General features: G+C 34.5%; 2 protein-coding genes across 2 annotated transcripts; both read left to right on the top strand.

Moving 5' to 3' along the window:
• The first annotated feature begins 2,680 nt into the window (after positions 1-2,680).
• On the top strand, positions 2,681-6,762 carry repo (reversed polarity). The gene is made up of 4 exons (XM_066725195.1): positions 2,681-3,876; positions 3,962-4,040; positions 4,464-4,687; positions 4,819-6,762. The coding sequence occupies exons 1-4, from the start codon at positions 3,465-3,467 to the stop codon at positions 5,430-5,432; spliced, it is 1,329 nt and encodes a 442-aa protein (XP_066581292.1). The 5' UTR covers positions 2,681-3,464; the 3' UTR covers positions 5,433-6,762.
• Positions 6,763-11,160: 4,398 nt separating this feature from the next.
• mTerf5 (mitochondrial transcription termination factor 5) lies at positions 11,161-14,010 on the top strand. Its single transcript, XM_066725635.1, has 7 exons — positions 11,161-11,331; positions 11,399-11,645; positions 11,752-11,882; positions 12,092-12,392; positions 12,484-12,914; positions 13,013-13,237; positions 13,302-14,010. The coding sequence occupies exons 2-7, from the start codon at positions 11,457-11,459 to the stop codon at positions 13,555-13,557; spliced, it is 1,533 nt and encodes a 510-aa protein (XP_066581732.1). The 5' UTR covers positions 11,161-11,331; positions 11,399-11,456; the 3' UTR covers positions 13,558-14,010.
• The last annotated feature ends 1,025 nt before the right edge of the window (positions 14,011-15,035 follow it).

Genomic DNA, 15,035 nt, shown 5'->3' with positions numbered 1-15,035 from the left:
ATATTTTAATGTTTTGTATGTGTGCTTACTTAAAAAGATTACATATGTATGAATCTAAGTGTATATTTGCAAATGATTTTGTAAATTGTAATTTCATTTATAATACATTAAGAAATTTTAGGTAATAATTGAAAAAACTAAAAACAGAGAATATGACTCAATTGTACTAGTTTAATGAATGTTTTAAATATTTATTGAAAACTTGTATAAAATCATTAGATAAAAATATTCCAATACTTCTATTTATATTATATTTCACACAATATAATATTAAAAAATGAAGTGTAAACTCTTGATTAAAATTCATTTTGTTGAAGATCTATTGACATTGATGGTATAGCACATCATGAAACATTATGGTAAACTTATATTTCGTCCTCGGGTATCCTCGGCTCAACTCGGGTAGTTGCGAACGTACCCGGAATTTGCCTAACAAAATGGCACACGAATTTACATCAGCTGTTTTAATGTCCTTTACGAATGGAATAAAAATCTTATTGTTCAACACTATTTTCACTATATCACACAATTCACACTCAGTTAATAATAAATAATTTCGTAATTTGATCTTCAATACTCTGTTCACTCTGTTCATAATTATGCGTGAATGTCACAGAACATAAACCGGCACATGAACAGATATTATCAGTTTAGCACAATAATTACCGAAGGCGTTATGCATTGAAAATTTACAGTGTAAACTGTACGAATTGTAAAATATGATAAGTGGGAAAGAAGTGGAAGATACAGTGATGAAAGAAAGTATTTCGTCTCGAGATGAAAGAAGAGTTAGGTTATGTTTGAAATGTTCTGATTTTGTTGGAAGAAAGAAGTGGGGGAGTGGTGGCGGTGGCGCGAGAGGTTAATCGGTACTGCCGCTGGTCAGTATAGCACAAAAGTTATCGAGTTTTTCTATTGTAAGTATACAGTTTAAACCAGATAACGTTCGAGAACCTTTGGAATCTCACAGGTGGATGACTGAATGTAGAAAATGTGCAATATGGCAGGTAGAAAGGAATCTGGGTACAATGGCAGATAAGAAAGTGAAAGAATTTTCTCGAGATGCAAGAGATGTTAGGTTATGGGTTATAGGTTATGTGTGTTTCTAGGGAAAATAGGAAGAAACGAGTGGAGGGTCAGTGCAGGAGGCGACCCGGTACTGCAGCCTGGCATCACCGGACCTTCACTTATATCGTCGCTCGGCTAATAACGCTAGTAATGTGATATGATTAGCTTAGTTGAGTTCAGTTTAGTTCGTATTCGTTCAATTTAGTGGTTCGCCAGCAAAATCACATCGAGTTAAACCCATTTAGGCCAGTTAAGTTACCGACTTCTCGCTCTTGCGCTCGCCCAACTCACGAGTCCCTGTAGTAGGCCAAGCCATCTACTTCTTAACCATAAGTTTGGAATCCTGCCGCTGCACCAAACAAGCGCTAATCTCCCAATCCCCGCAACCCCATCTGTGAGTTGTCAGTTTCAAAACGAAGGTTTGCCAAATGTATAACCTAACCAAGTTCCACTCGGCGTAAGGATCGGCGTGGTTGATGAATGGTTACAAAAGTTGTAAGTTAACATTGAAGATTCATAACATTGTTGTGTAGGTATACAGGATGATCGTAAGTTTAAAGTTTTACGTACGAAAGGATGTTGACGAATCAGTCGATCGAACGAGTCTACGAGCGCGGGGAACAAGACTGCCGTAGATGGCACGGGTGCGATTAAATCAACACGTCGCGCGTTAATTAGCAGCGATGAAATTAGCAGTTAATACAGGCGTGTACACATGGAATGGGGGTAGTTTGATTGGGCCAATTCGAGGCAATTCCTGGCGATTGCTGGTTTCATTGAGTCTGCGCTTAAGAGCTCAGTACCATGCAGCCGGTCAACCGACATGGATCTCAACTAAACGATTCTTTTCTTTTCTACTTTCTTCACCATCCAAAATCCCTACAATCTTCAACCATCCCCTTTCAAACGGCGAAAAACCGCCAAGAATCCCACCGCTACCGACGCAACCGATCCTGCACGAGTCTTGCCCTCTCTCTGACGAAACGATAATCAAGACAAAAACCAGTCAATCTTTTTAAAAATTTCTTCCGAGTAAATCTTCGAAAAGGTGTATCGAAAAGTGTACTACATCTAATTATTGTGTTTGTGTGCAACAACATTACTTCGATTCTCGAACCTGCCCATAAAGAAGAGAAATTACGCAGTTTTTGGGTTATAATACCTCGATATTGCAATTATTGGAAAATCGTGCAGCATTCTGCAGGAAAATCATTGAGGAAATGTGAAAGATCAAGTATATAATCATCCAAGTGTATAGTTTTCATTAAGTACAGTTGCATTTCGTGGATAGGACAGAGGGCAATGGAGCTAATCGAATCGGAGGGTCCGATTCCCACGTACCCTAGTGTTCATGGGCGCCCGCGCGTACGCATGCGAATGTGTTCAATTGGGTATTCGTAGGGCTTGAGCACACAGGTTTGCAAGTGTTGCGGATCGGGGGCGGTCGTTCTTGGGAGCCATGGTGGTTGTCCGTGGTGCGTCGAGCATAGCTGGCAAAAAGTTTGAAAGGAGAAGAGGATGAGAAAGGATTGAAAAATGATGGAATTGTTGGTAGAGGGTGGGGGGGGGGGGAGGGGATGCGATGATGACGATGGGAGGGGGGAGTGGTAAGGCAGAGGGCAAAGGGGCAAAATGGTAAAGTAGAGGGAGAGGTTGAGATATCGGAGGCTAGCTAGTCGCGGTGGGACATGGCCGCAATGCCCGCATAATATCGGCGCGTCCCTTGGTGGAACTGGAAGAGGCTCCGCGGGTCGGAGAGAGGAGTCACGTCATGATTGGCGGAGGCCCATGTGTGGGGGCGGCCTTTTCGGTACATCGTTGAAAATATAAACCTGTGTGAGTGTCCGTTGATTAGCGGAGTTCGGAGAGATCGTCGGTGGTGTAAGCGTGTCTCCCGCTCGAATACAGCAACAGTACTCACTAGTACTACCCTACTACTCGGCTCCGGAGCCACGGTCCCTCGGTGCTACTCTCTCGTCTCGCTGTTCTGCGTTCAACTCGTCTCATTCGTCCCGCAGTAACCAGTATCCAGTTAGCTATTGAGCCTCTGTCTGTACCGGTCGCGCACTCTTCGTTAACTTCGCTTGAAACTAATAAAAATTAATCGTAACCGCCAACAATTGATCGCAATTGGTTCAGATTCCATTACGCGCCACCCGCGACAATCGCCAAGGCGCGACCCTCTCTACTTTTTTGCATAATTGTGCGTCACACCAAAATACAACCGCCACTAATCATTCCTTACCGGGCAAATCGTTGTATCGACATTTTATTGATCAGTGGTGATTGGGTATTTGGTGAAGAAGAGAGAGAGAGAGGAAGAGGAAGAGTGAGAAAGGGACAGAGTCCAAAAGTGAGTAAAGAGATCGTTGAGCGAGAGACGAACGAGCTAAAGTATGGACGGTGGTCCTTTCGACGACCCGATCTTCTCTGACTTTGGTGGTCGAAGCGGTACAGGTGTACACAGCATTCAAGTGATGCTGGGTTTGCACGGAGGACATCACGCAGCTGAATTAATGCCGTCGGGCGGCCATCTGCACAAGCTAGACTCATCCAACAGTCCTCCTCATCACCAAGCCACCCATCATCATCTGCAACAGCAGCAACAACAACAGCAACAGCAACAACAAAAAGAATTAAAGGAACTCGAACTTGCCGGGATGTACGCCCCACTGGCACAAGCGCAGGATGTGACGACATCCACCTCTACGACATCAGCCCCTACTTCTACCACTCTTCAGCAAGGATTGCAACTCGGAAATGCTCTCAAACGAAAAGCGGATGATCCAATGAATTCCTTAGCACCAGGTAAACTTTGTTTTTTTTTCACCGAAATAGAAAATAATCGAGTAGAGAATGACAAAAAATAAATTTTTAATATTTCAATATATAGTAAGCGCTGAAGTACAGCCGACTAAGAAGGATTCCAAAAAAAAGACGGACAACAATGGAATAAAAAAGAAAAAAACGAGGTACGTGTATGATATGACAACAAGATTGATTTGATACAATAAATTGATTTTATCTTTTTGCATGTGGAAAGCAAAGGACTGGTTATTCAGATTTTTTTATGTAATATTGTGAATAAATTAGTTTATTATAATTATATCTAATTTAAAAAAGGTCAAGGGAGAGCAATTGGGAATGATACAAAGACAGTTAAATATTTTTAATAGGGTGAAACAATTTGAATTTGTATTTTTTTAACGATACCCCTATCATACCGCATGTCTTCTTTTTTACGCTTGAAATCAAACGCAAGTGTTCCGATAAAAAAAGAACGCGTTCACTTTTTCTCTTCGACATATGGTCCTCAGAGTCTTCGCATTTTGATCATTCTGCAATAAAATTCAGTGAAAACTTTGTTTAGTGAGTGTACAAATGTAAATTTTCAGGACAACATTTACGGCGTATCAGCTGGAAGAATTGGAAAGGGCCTTCGAGCGTGCTCCATATCCGGATGTTTTTGCCCGGGAAGAACTTGCCATGAAGTTGGCGCTTTCCGAATCCCGAGTGCAAGTATGGTTTCAAAATCGTCGAGCAAAGTGGCGAAAGAGAGAGCCACCCCGTAAAACTGCCGGTTATATGGCTACCGGATCAGCAAGCCCTGGCCTGTCAGGTATTAAACATCTTTTTTGTTTCAAAGTTAAAATGCATTTGGGAAAATATAAAAATAAATGGAAATTACAAGATTTCAGCAGTTTGATAGAAAAAATCGAAAAAAGTAAAAAGGGTTGCTCCAAATTTCAGGTTCGTTCACGTCGTTGAACAATACTTTGAATCCATTTGCATCACCAACAACGGCAGCTGCGCCTCCTGATGCTTGGGCGTACTCGCCGGCATACGATCTAGCGCCGCATCTGAACCTGTTGAGTCCATCCAATTCGCCTTACTCTACGTCTTTCGGGGGGCCAAGCAATAATGGATCCGCTTATTCCTACGCAACTATGCTACCGCAGCACGACGCATCACTGTTCTCCGCACCGTCCGGCAATACGATGCGTGTTCACCAGGACTACATGAACGCCAGTAACAGTCCTCCTCCTCCAATGACGAGAGCGGATTACCAAAACATGGTGAGCACGCATTCACCCCCCACTCATCTAGGCAGCGCCATGCCGGAGGACGAGCATCAACAAAACAAACAACTCGAGTACGTGAGTGGGCTCAGCCCTGCCGACAAGTATCAACACGAACAGTCGGATTATGCACAGCAGCAACAGCAACAACAACAGCAAGATCAGAAGCAAGACTATGGAATTCCTTCACCACCTGGACGACAAAATCTGAAGGATCAAGTTATGGTTAAAACCGAACCTAATACTCAACAAAGCTACGTACAATTACCTCCTTTTTTGAATTGACTCGATATCTCCGTCCAAAAATTTGTACTTTCCTAGACGATGGGGATTAATTGTCTATATAATTCTCTGTTGCAGTAAATACGTACATTGTAGAATACTCTTTTCATTTCACGTTCAAATAACAAGTAATCGAAATTAAATTACTGGATATTCTCTTCGTCTACCTAAATTATTTAAAAACGTGACATTAATTCTTTCTCAACTGTACAATTTTTTCTTCCTATCATATCAGCATTGTACATGTTATAATGATGTGATTTTCTATCGAATATTATTAGGTAAGCGCTATACCACCACAATATCACCCACATTTGTGTTTTGCTTGTGTAAATTAGTAAGTATGTAATGATAACTCAAATTGTGTTTGGCTTTGTTATTATGCAATAATGATATTAATAACATTAGTGATAATTTTAATGACGTACGTATTTTAAATGTAGTATATTGTTTCATTCCTCTATTGTTTATATGGATAAAATATTCCAATAAATTTTATTCTATGAATAGAATGAGTAGAATTCTAATAATATTGTTTTAAACAGTAATAGATACTTAATAAAAAGTAAATTATCTTAAATATTTCGATGACGAATGTGTATGTTTTAAATCTTGATTATTAATATTTTGCATGAGTTTCATTATAATATTGTAATACTCTTGTATATATTAGGTACGTGATAGCTCATGAAAAGCTCTTATTGTTATTTACTATAGGAATTAAATAATAAAGGGAAGAAGAAAATTAAAAGAGGGTTTTGTCTTGTACAAGTTTCTTGCGAGGAATATCGATAATAATGTAAGATATTTTTGTTGCTTGAATTGTACTATAATTTGCTTTTATTTACTCGATAAGCTGTATATACACAAAGAATCATAATATTATAATTAATTTTTAAACATATAGTATCAAGACTAAATTCTCATCAATGCTCCAAAAACGTTCACTTAATGTACAATATATTGCAAAATTAAAAAAAATGTCTAAAATTGAGACAGGTTCATCGAGAGAATATAAGAATCTTCAAATAAATTTTTTACTACAAAGAAATAATTTTTGATATAAGACTTTTTTGTGCAGCTTCATAAAAATCAAAGTATACTTTATATTTTCTGTAAGAGAAATTATTATATTGCTAATAATACGCAGAATAGTCTGTAAAAACATAAGTAGAGTGAACGCTCGTATAGATTTAAATAAAATGTATTAGAATTGATGTGAATAATTTCTATAGAGCATTCCAGTGCCTTTTTAAATATTTACTGTATGCTGTCTATTCTATAGATACTCTTTACAATTCAACGTTATTTTTTTCTAAATATGACATATTTAATAATAAAGGTTTTATTGAAAATAAAAATCCCTTTTTTTAAATAGACCCTACAAATTATGAAAATAATCAAATTTCAGCTAATTTGAGATCTTTGTATGATTATGCATGTACTACGCGGGAACATTTACTTTTCCACGAAAAATTATTCTCTGGACCAATCTCTTTGAAATTGCATGAGAATACTCTAGAGATAGTACAGACTCATGGCCGATCTTGAAAAGTTTAAGATTCCACCTATTTTTTTATTATTCGGGTATACTAATTATTACGATATGTTAAGTTAATTATAGTTAATTTGTACATTTGAATATGGCGCTGAAACGAACTGACTAGCGTGGTGATGTACTGACCAATCAAGGGGCACCAATAGATGGCGTGTTACAGAGGTCTACGTGTGGTTGGCGCCATTACTATGTGAGCAGTGTTGAGGAGAAAGATATGTACGACAAGAGTATCGCTTGTAATCAAGTAAAAGAAGTAGAGATTAGGAGATTGTCCGGTTGATTGTGGTAAAGAAATAAAGATAATTTTGAAAATCACAGTTAGTTGCATTTGCAGTGCAATCTGTTTCTAGTAAAACCTATCACGATAAAATGTACTCAAATGAGATCTCGGAGATGCACATCCCAGCATCGTTCTCGACACAGCTTCTTATTTCTATTGCAATTTCTCAGCATGGATAAGATAGAGGGAAAGTTAATACAACAATTGGAATAATTTTTTATCAATTTTTATTTTACATATTATGTATTGCAATTATGTTTAATTCTTATTTATTTATCCATGTGATATTTTGTAAACGTTTGGCTTGATATTTGTGTGAGTTTACTTTTTAATTTTGTATAGGGTTAAATAAGTTCGCGGGTTTTTTTTTAAATCTTTCCGTTATGGCTGCGTGCGCAGATACATTGTTGTTCCTTGTTTCACTTATTATTCATTAGTTGAGTTCGGAATTAAACTCTTTTCACTCCGACGGAGCTTTCCCTAGAATTCCCTATTCACTCCGTCTAGTAATTCTGTGTCCGGGAGCAAGTTAGAGAGTGAATAGGGAATATGGAAGAGCTGTGATAGCTAATTGCTATTCTATCCCCACTTTTAAAAGGAAAATAGGGGTAAGGATAAATAAGAAATATTAGCACTAATTGGGAGCTCCGTCTGCCTAGTTTAAGCGGGAAAGAAGCAAAATTGACAAATGTTGGTTTCATTATTTTGGAATTAAATTTCAAACGTTTGTTTATATAAATCTAAGGGCCTGATAAAGTAAGTGAAATAAAATTTAAAATAATACAATATCGTGTATAGTTAAAAAATTAATCTTTTATTTCTTTTTAACAGTTGTTATGAATAATGAATTTAGTTCGTGTAGACTCTACCAATTTTAATTTAATTTATTTTGATAAAATAAAAATGGATGTCCTACTGCAAGAAAAAAGTAGTGAGTAGTTTATAAAATTATATTAATATATGGAGGGATAAAGTTGCTACTGGAATTTTTCATTTTTGCTGTACTACTAAATTATTGCAATTAATTGAAAGAAGACAGTTATCAAAATAAATTAAATTAAAATTGGTAGAGTCTACACGAACTATATTCATTATTCATAACAACTGTTAAAAAGAAATAAAAGATTAATTTTTTAACTATACACGATATTGTATTATTTTAAATTTTATTTCACTTACTTTATCAGGCCCTTAGATTTATATAAACAAACGTTTGAAATTTAATTCCAAAATAATGAAACCAACATTTGTCAATTTTGCTTCTTTCCCGCTTAAACTAGTCAGACGGAGCTCCCAATTAGTGCCAATATTTCTTATTTATCCTTACCCCTATTTTCCTTTTAGAAGTGGGGATAGAATAGCAATTAGCTATCACAGCTCTTCCATATTCCCTATTCACTCTCTAACTTGCTCCCGGACACAGAATTACTAGACGGAGTGAATAGGGAATTCTAGGGAAAGCTCCGTCGGAGTGAAAAGAGTTTAATTCCGAACTCAACTATTTTATGTAGTTACAGTTTCGGCCATTAATCTTGCGTCAGGCGAGGGGAAGTAGAAATTAGAGGGGTGAAGGGATATCTAGGGAGTTTGTCCGTAGCTGTCAAATGGCGCGATTAACCCTTAATTTTGGATTGTAAACAAAAGTAATGTTTTCGGAAAACGATTGCGGAAAAGAAGGAAGAATTTTAATACATAACAGAGAAGAAGAAATATATCAGATGAGTATAAATTAATAAAAAAAATGAAAATTATTGTGAATTTTTAAGAAAATATACTTTGTGGTTTTTTTATTTTTGTTACAGGTGAAATCCTGTTATGATGGCTTTCTATTAAGGAAAAAAGTTCTTATAAACAAATAAGTGCAAAAGCATTAAGATATGAAGCATTTCTTTGTGGCCCAGTCATTTCGATAATTGTGACTTAATGTTATAATAGTGAATGTGTAAGCGATTAGTGTATATACAACAAACTCTTATTGTAAATTTAATAATCTTGTATGACAGTTTTAATTGCTATTATTTTAAATTAAAGCTAGTTTAATTAACATATTATTTTTATTTCATCCCTTTCTCAAAATTCTAAACACACATGGTAATTACCTATTCTTGTAGTAGTCATATATTCGTTAAAATACTTACAAAATTACAACTGTTTTATATTTGTAAAGCATAGCTTTTTGTTGCAATGATTTTTATTATTCAATGTGAGAAAAATTGCATTGGGTTTAGGTAAATGTCTTATTTATCCGCCACATCCTTCCATATCTTATGCGACATTTATTTGGCTCTGTTACACTATTTTCTTCTAGTCTACAACATATAACATTAATTTTTTATTCATTTATACATACACACAGATCTGACAATACTACTCCTGAGTTCATCTTGTTTTCAGCTTCAAATAGTTTTCCAACTACACGCATGGATATCCATTTTGAATATAGAATACTTATTTCATTTCATCTATTATGATATTGTTAAGATTGATAGAAAGATATCAATTCTTTGCAAATGATATTTTATATATCTAGTAACTGGATTAATTAAGGTTTTAGAACAGATAAATTTCACAAACAAATAGGACTAACAAAATATGTATTATATATTGAGGAAGGATATCCAAATGTGAATTATTTGAAGCTAAAAGCAAGATGATTTCAGCAGTATACTTAAATGTACTGGAGAACAACATCCTCTCAAATATAAATCCTATGGAAGAGATGCCAAACATTATAAGTAAAATAATTCAAGTGTTCATTCTTCAAATTTAATAGAACAATGGTTTACCAATCATCTTGACATTTATAAGATTAATTATTCAATAGAATAGCCATATCTGAGTGTATATAAAAATAGCAAAAAAATATTGGTATATTTTGAAAACTAAAAGAAAGAACTAACAAGGCAAATAAATATTACATAAGATATGGAAGGATGTGGCGGATCAATAAGACATTTGCCTAAACCCAATGCAATTTGTCTCACATTGAATAATAAAAATCATTGCAACAAACAGCTATGCTTTACAAATATAAACAGCTGTAATTCTGTAAGTAATTTAACGAATATATGACTACTACAAGAATAGGTAATTACCATGTGTGTTTAGAATTTTGTGAAAGGGATGAAATAAAAATAATATGTTAATTAAACTAGCTTTAATTTAAAATAATAGCAATTAAAACATTGTCATACAAGATTATTAAATTTACAATAAGAGTTTGTTGTATATACACTAATCGCTTACACATTCACTATCATAACATTAAGTCACAATTATCGAAATGACTGGGCCACACAGAAATACTTCATATCTTAATGCTTTTGCACTTATTTGTTTATAAGAACTTTTTTCCTTAATAGAAAGCCATCATAACAGGATTTCACCTGTAACAAAAATAAAATAGCCACAAAGTATATTTTCTTAAAAATTCACAATAATTTTCATTTTTTTTATTAATTTATACTCATTTGATATATTTCTTCTTCTCTGTTATGTATTAAAATTCTTCCTTCTTTTCCGCAATCGTTTTCCGAAAATATTACTTTTGTTTACAATCCATAATTGAGGGTTAATCGCGCCATTTGACAGCTACGGACAAACTCCCTAGATATCCCTTCACCCCTTTAATTTCTACTTCCCCTCGCCTGACGCAAGATTAATGGCCGAAACTGTACCAGAGATGAAACGGGAGATTGCTCATGCGAGGTCCCGAGGCAATCCCTACCGGTAGGCGGCGCTGGTGTTGGCAAACGCGTGTCTCAGGTCCATACTGAAAAGCCCGGTTAGTTCCTCCAAAAAATCTCATAGTTCCTAGGTGGCGCTGCAATCACGGCCCCACTTCTTAACACGGCAGTGTCACCCCCCTGCAGCCGGTGCAGCCCCTGCTCCGATGTACATACCTAAGTCCTAACGATGTGAGTGTGGTTATGTGGCTATCGGTGAAATTTTGTCATGCTTTATTTAAATAATTAAAAGCTTAATAATAAGCATTGACATTTAAGTTAGTCTCGTTATTTCATTTTTAGCATAAAAATTAAACGTTAATCAAATGTCACTTCGTGGTAAGAACTTTTATGTAAAGGGCTATACGATCCTTATTTTAATATAACCTATATAAATATTTTATAGCCGACACACACGTTGACATAAAACTTGATAGTTAATGCCCATGGTTAATGCATAAAACATGTTTTCTTCTACATTACTGAAAAATATTTCATTTCGACGACCACACATTATTCGTTCATTTATCAATAAAAGAACATCTAATAATTTAAGCAACCTACTCAGCAATACAAATGAAGCTGTAGAAGCGAAAATAGTATTTGACACAGAATTTTTAAATAATTATGGCGAATACTATGGATTGCAAAAAGTAAGTAAATTAAACTTGCTGAATATTATCGTAGTTCTTTTAAGTGAATATGTCAAATATCAACATCAAAAAAATATAATCTGACAGTATCCTTTTTTCTTTACAGAAATATAATATTAAGTTTAATAAAGAGAACTATACAAAATTTGTTAAGCTTTCGACCAAAGAAATTGAGCAACGATGTTGTTTACTTCAGGAATTAGGAGTAAACGAACTGAAATTTGATATTATTTATAAGTAATAATTATAAAATTATTATATTTATTAAATATTTAATAGTATCTAAAATAATTAGCGAGTTAGTAATAATTACATACAGGTTACAGATATTGATTTTTTTATTAGTTTAAGCCTTTCCAATTATTTATAATAGAATCAGAGTTAATTGATATTTCATGGTATCATTAAGACATCCAACCTTAATCCATTTTAAACTTCATTTTCAGCATTGAGAAATACATGAGTCTACCTTTAATTGAATTTCATAAATCATGTGATGTTCCGACTACCCACGATATAGCAAATAATTTGCTTCAGTCCCTTGGATATAGTACTGATGTAATACAAATGTCTTGTGAAGCCTCAGTCAAGGATATATATGAACAGTGTAAAAATCAGTTATTATTGGATACCATAGGACATATTACTACAACTAAAAAACGATACATATCTAAATACAGAAGTTTAAAAAAGTTGAAATACCTTATAGAATTCTTAACTAAAGAATTAAATATGTCTCCAGAAATAGTAAGTTTTTCATTTTGAAATTTGTTAAGCCTTTCTTTAAAACTGCTATATCCAGTAAATAATTACTCAAATATAACATTTTTTTCTTCAGATTAAAAGTAATGCAGCTGTTTTGGATTGTGAAATTAATACTGTTACTAGAAATTTGCATCATTTAAAAGAAATAAGAATAGGGAATAAGTCTTGGTCTGAAATAGTTGCAATTAAACCTATATTACTTATAGTAAAATGGGATGAAGTGGTTAAACTGTTAAGAAGTATGAGAATGTACAATATTTCAGATGAAACTATATTTAAATTTTTATTTGTTTTTATTATGATAAGTGATGTAAAATTTAATAATATTATGAATGAAATTTTGGAAGATGAATTATTACATTTTTGGATAAATCATCCAAGATTTCTCTCTATTATTTTAAGATTCAATGTGGTAAAGCAGCGTTTAAATAAAATAAGACACTTTGAGTGTGTTAAATATTGTCACTTACAGTTTTTATTAGGAAGTGATAAGAATTTTACAAGGTAAATTATATTCATATATCTATTATTGTTAAAATGAAAAAAAAGACTTTCATTATTTTGCAGTAAACATGTTGAATAAAATTAATAATCTTTTACAGGTTTTTGACATCAGATTTCCATTATATTTTTATAGGAAATGCTATAAAGTATGCAATAATAAAAGAATTTGGCAAGGACAAATTCTCTCTGGTAAAAGAAATTAAGCGTCACCCTTCTTGGCAGCAAGTGTCTGTATATCAAATAAACCATTCTATACAAAATTTGAAGCAGCTATTCTCATTAAAAGATATTGAAAAACAAATCCATATTATTCTTTATCCATGGTAAGCAGGTATTATTACAACTTAATGTATATTAACTACTTATTAAATAACTAATTAATTTTAGGAAACAAATACAAGACACGCTTTTAATAGCTGCAAAAGAATGTTCAATGAAAGGATTACATTATACTCCTTCACAATATTTAGCTTTATGTGTATATTTTATAGAAAAAGAAAATCATTTTAGTGGAATTGGTGTCTGGCCTAAAGAACAAATTAAGAGGAGTTTTAAGGAGAAGATAGAGCCCACTATAGCAGAAGATTTAAAAAACTTTCAAAATTATATTGATAAAAAATTTGAAACACGAGATTTTAGCTAGTGGTCTAGTGATAAAACTCTATAGTTTAAATTAGCTAAACTGTAAATATGTAAATAGGAAGCTAATGAGAGCTGCTATACAAAATTTAATTAAATACAAGAAAATTTACCGTTTTAAACTCTCTTTTTCTCTTAGGCAATAAGATATAATAAATTAAAAAGCTAATACTAAGATAACAACAATATAGAAAGTAGAAACTCTACTTTGCAAATAAAAGTATTACATTAATTCTTGTAAAAAGTACAAATATTCGCTGAAAAAAAATTGTTGAATATCAAACTAAATAAAATACAACCTAATTAAATGTGTGAAGCCCATATTATCTATAAAATAAAAAAATATATAAATATATAGCATTCACATAAAATTAAAATTAACCAAATTAAAATGTCATATTAGACGTTGCATGTTAAGAAAGCGCTTACTTCGATCGATTACTACTTTAAACATGATTTTCTGTAACAAAAATATATTTTCTTTCAAATACACACACATACACACATGGACAATGGGTATTTTTATACCTGTTCCCAAATTTTAAAATGTAAAAATCCACGCTCCCCACTTTGGCAACTCGCCGCCAGATGGCCGTTTCAGTCGCGAGTGTTTCTCGCTAGTTAAATTTTGCGCGAGAAGTATTTAAGCTTGCGAGCCGCGCCAGACTTCGCTCTCTCGACTTTGTCGAGAACTCGAGACTCGAGGTAGGGAGCAGGGACTAGTGCCCTGTTTCCTTTTTGGAGTGCACTAGCACTGTCTTTACCTTTCGATTACGGTACCCGGTTCCTTTAAATTCTATAATAACCCATCTACGTATTTCCGCTTTGGATGCGTAGTCTTATTCCTATCCTTTTTTCCCTTCCCGTTAGGAGTATAGGGCGAGGGCCGAGGACCTTGGTGGGGGGTTAAGGTTTTCCATTTTGCCGTCGGTACTCGGTACTGAACGTAAAACTATTTTTCCTTTTCAGTGTATGTGCTGCCAGTGCCAGCTACTGATTACAAACTCAGTGCCCTCAGTGGTGAATACCAGTGAATACTCGGTCCCGCAGACTCCAATTAAAAGGTGGATCGTCTGGTGTACCGAAAATAAGGTTAATGCCAGAGCACCAGAGGATAGTCAGTTGGCAAGATTTTTAGCTCATTTATTCTTAGAAAAGGGGTTGGCATTTAGTACTATTTTACTACATAAATCAGCCATACTGACATACTGTTCAGGAGAGAAAGGAATAACGAAATCAATAGGTTTCTTATCTTCACGAGTTTTAAAGTCGATAGGATTGGCAAAACCAAAGGAGATTAGCTCCGAGGTCTGGGACACGGAAAGACTTGTGGAGTGGTTGAAGAAGGGCACAGAGAGATTAACGTTATTCGAACTATCAAGAAGGACGGCAACTTTACTGCTACTGCTTTCAGAAAGAAGAGTGCACGACTTGACCCTGTTGAAAATTTCAAGGAGATTCTTAGTTTATACAGGAACTGAA

Source organism: Prorops nasuta, unplaced genomic scaffold (assembly GCF_024137725.1).
Source record: "Prorops nasuta isolate Cenicafe-Biocafe unplaced genomic scaffold, Cenicafe_Pnas_1.2 PNAS00004, whole genome shotgun sequence".
NCBI lineage: Eukaryota > Metazoa > Arthropoda > Insecta > Hymenoptera > Bethylidae > Prorops > Prorops nasuta.
The sequence above is the reverse complement of the archived record's forward strand: the minus strand, read 5'-3'. Positions and strand labels throughout refer to the sequence as shown.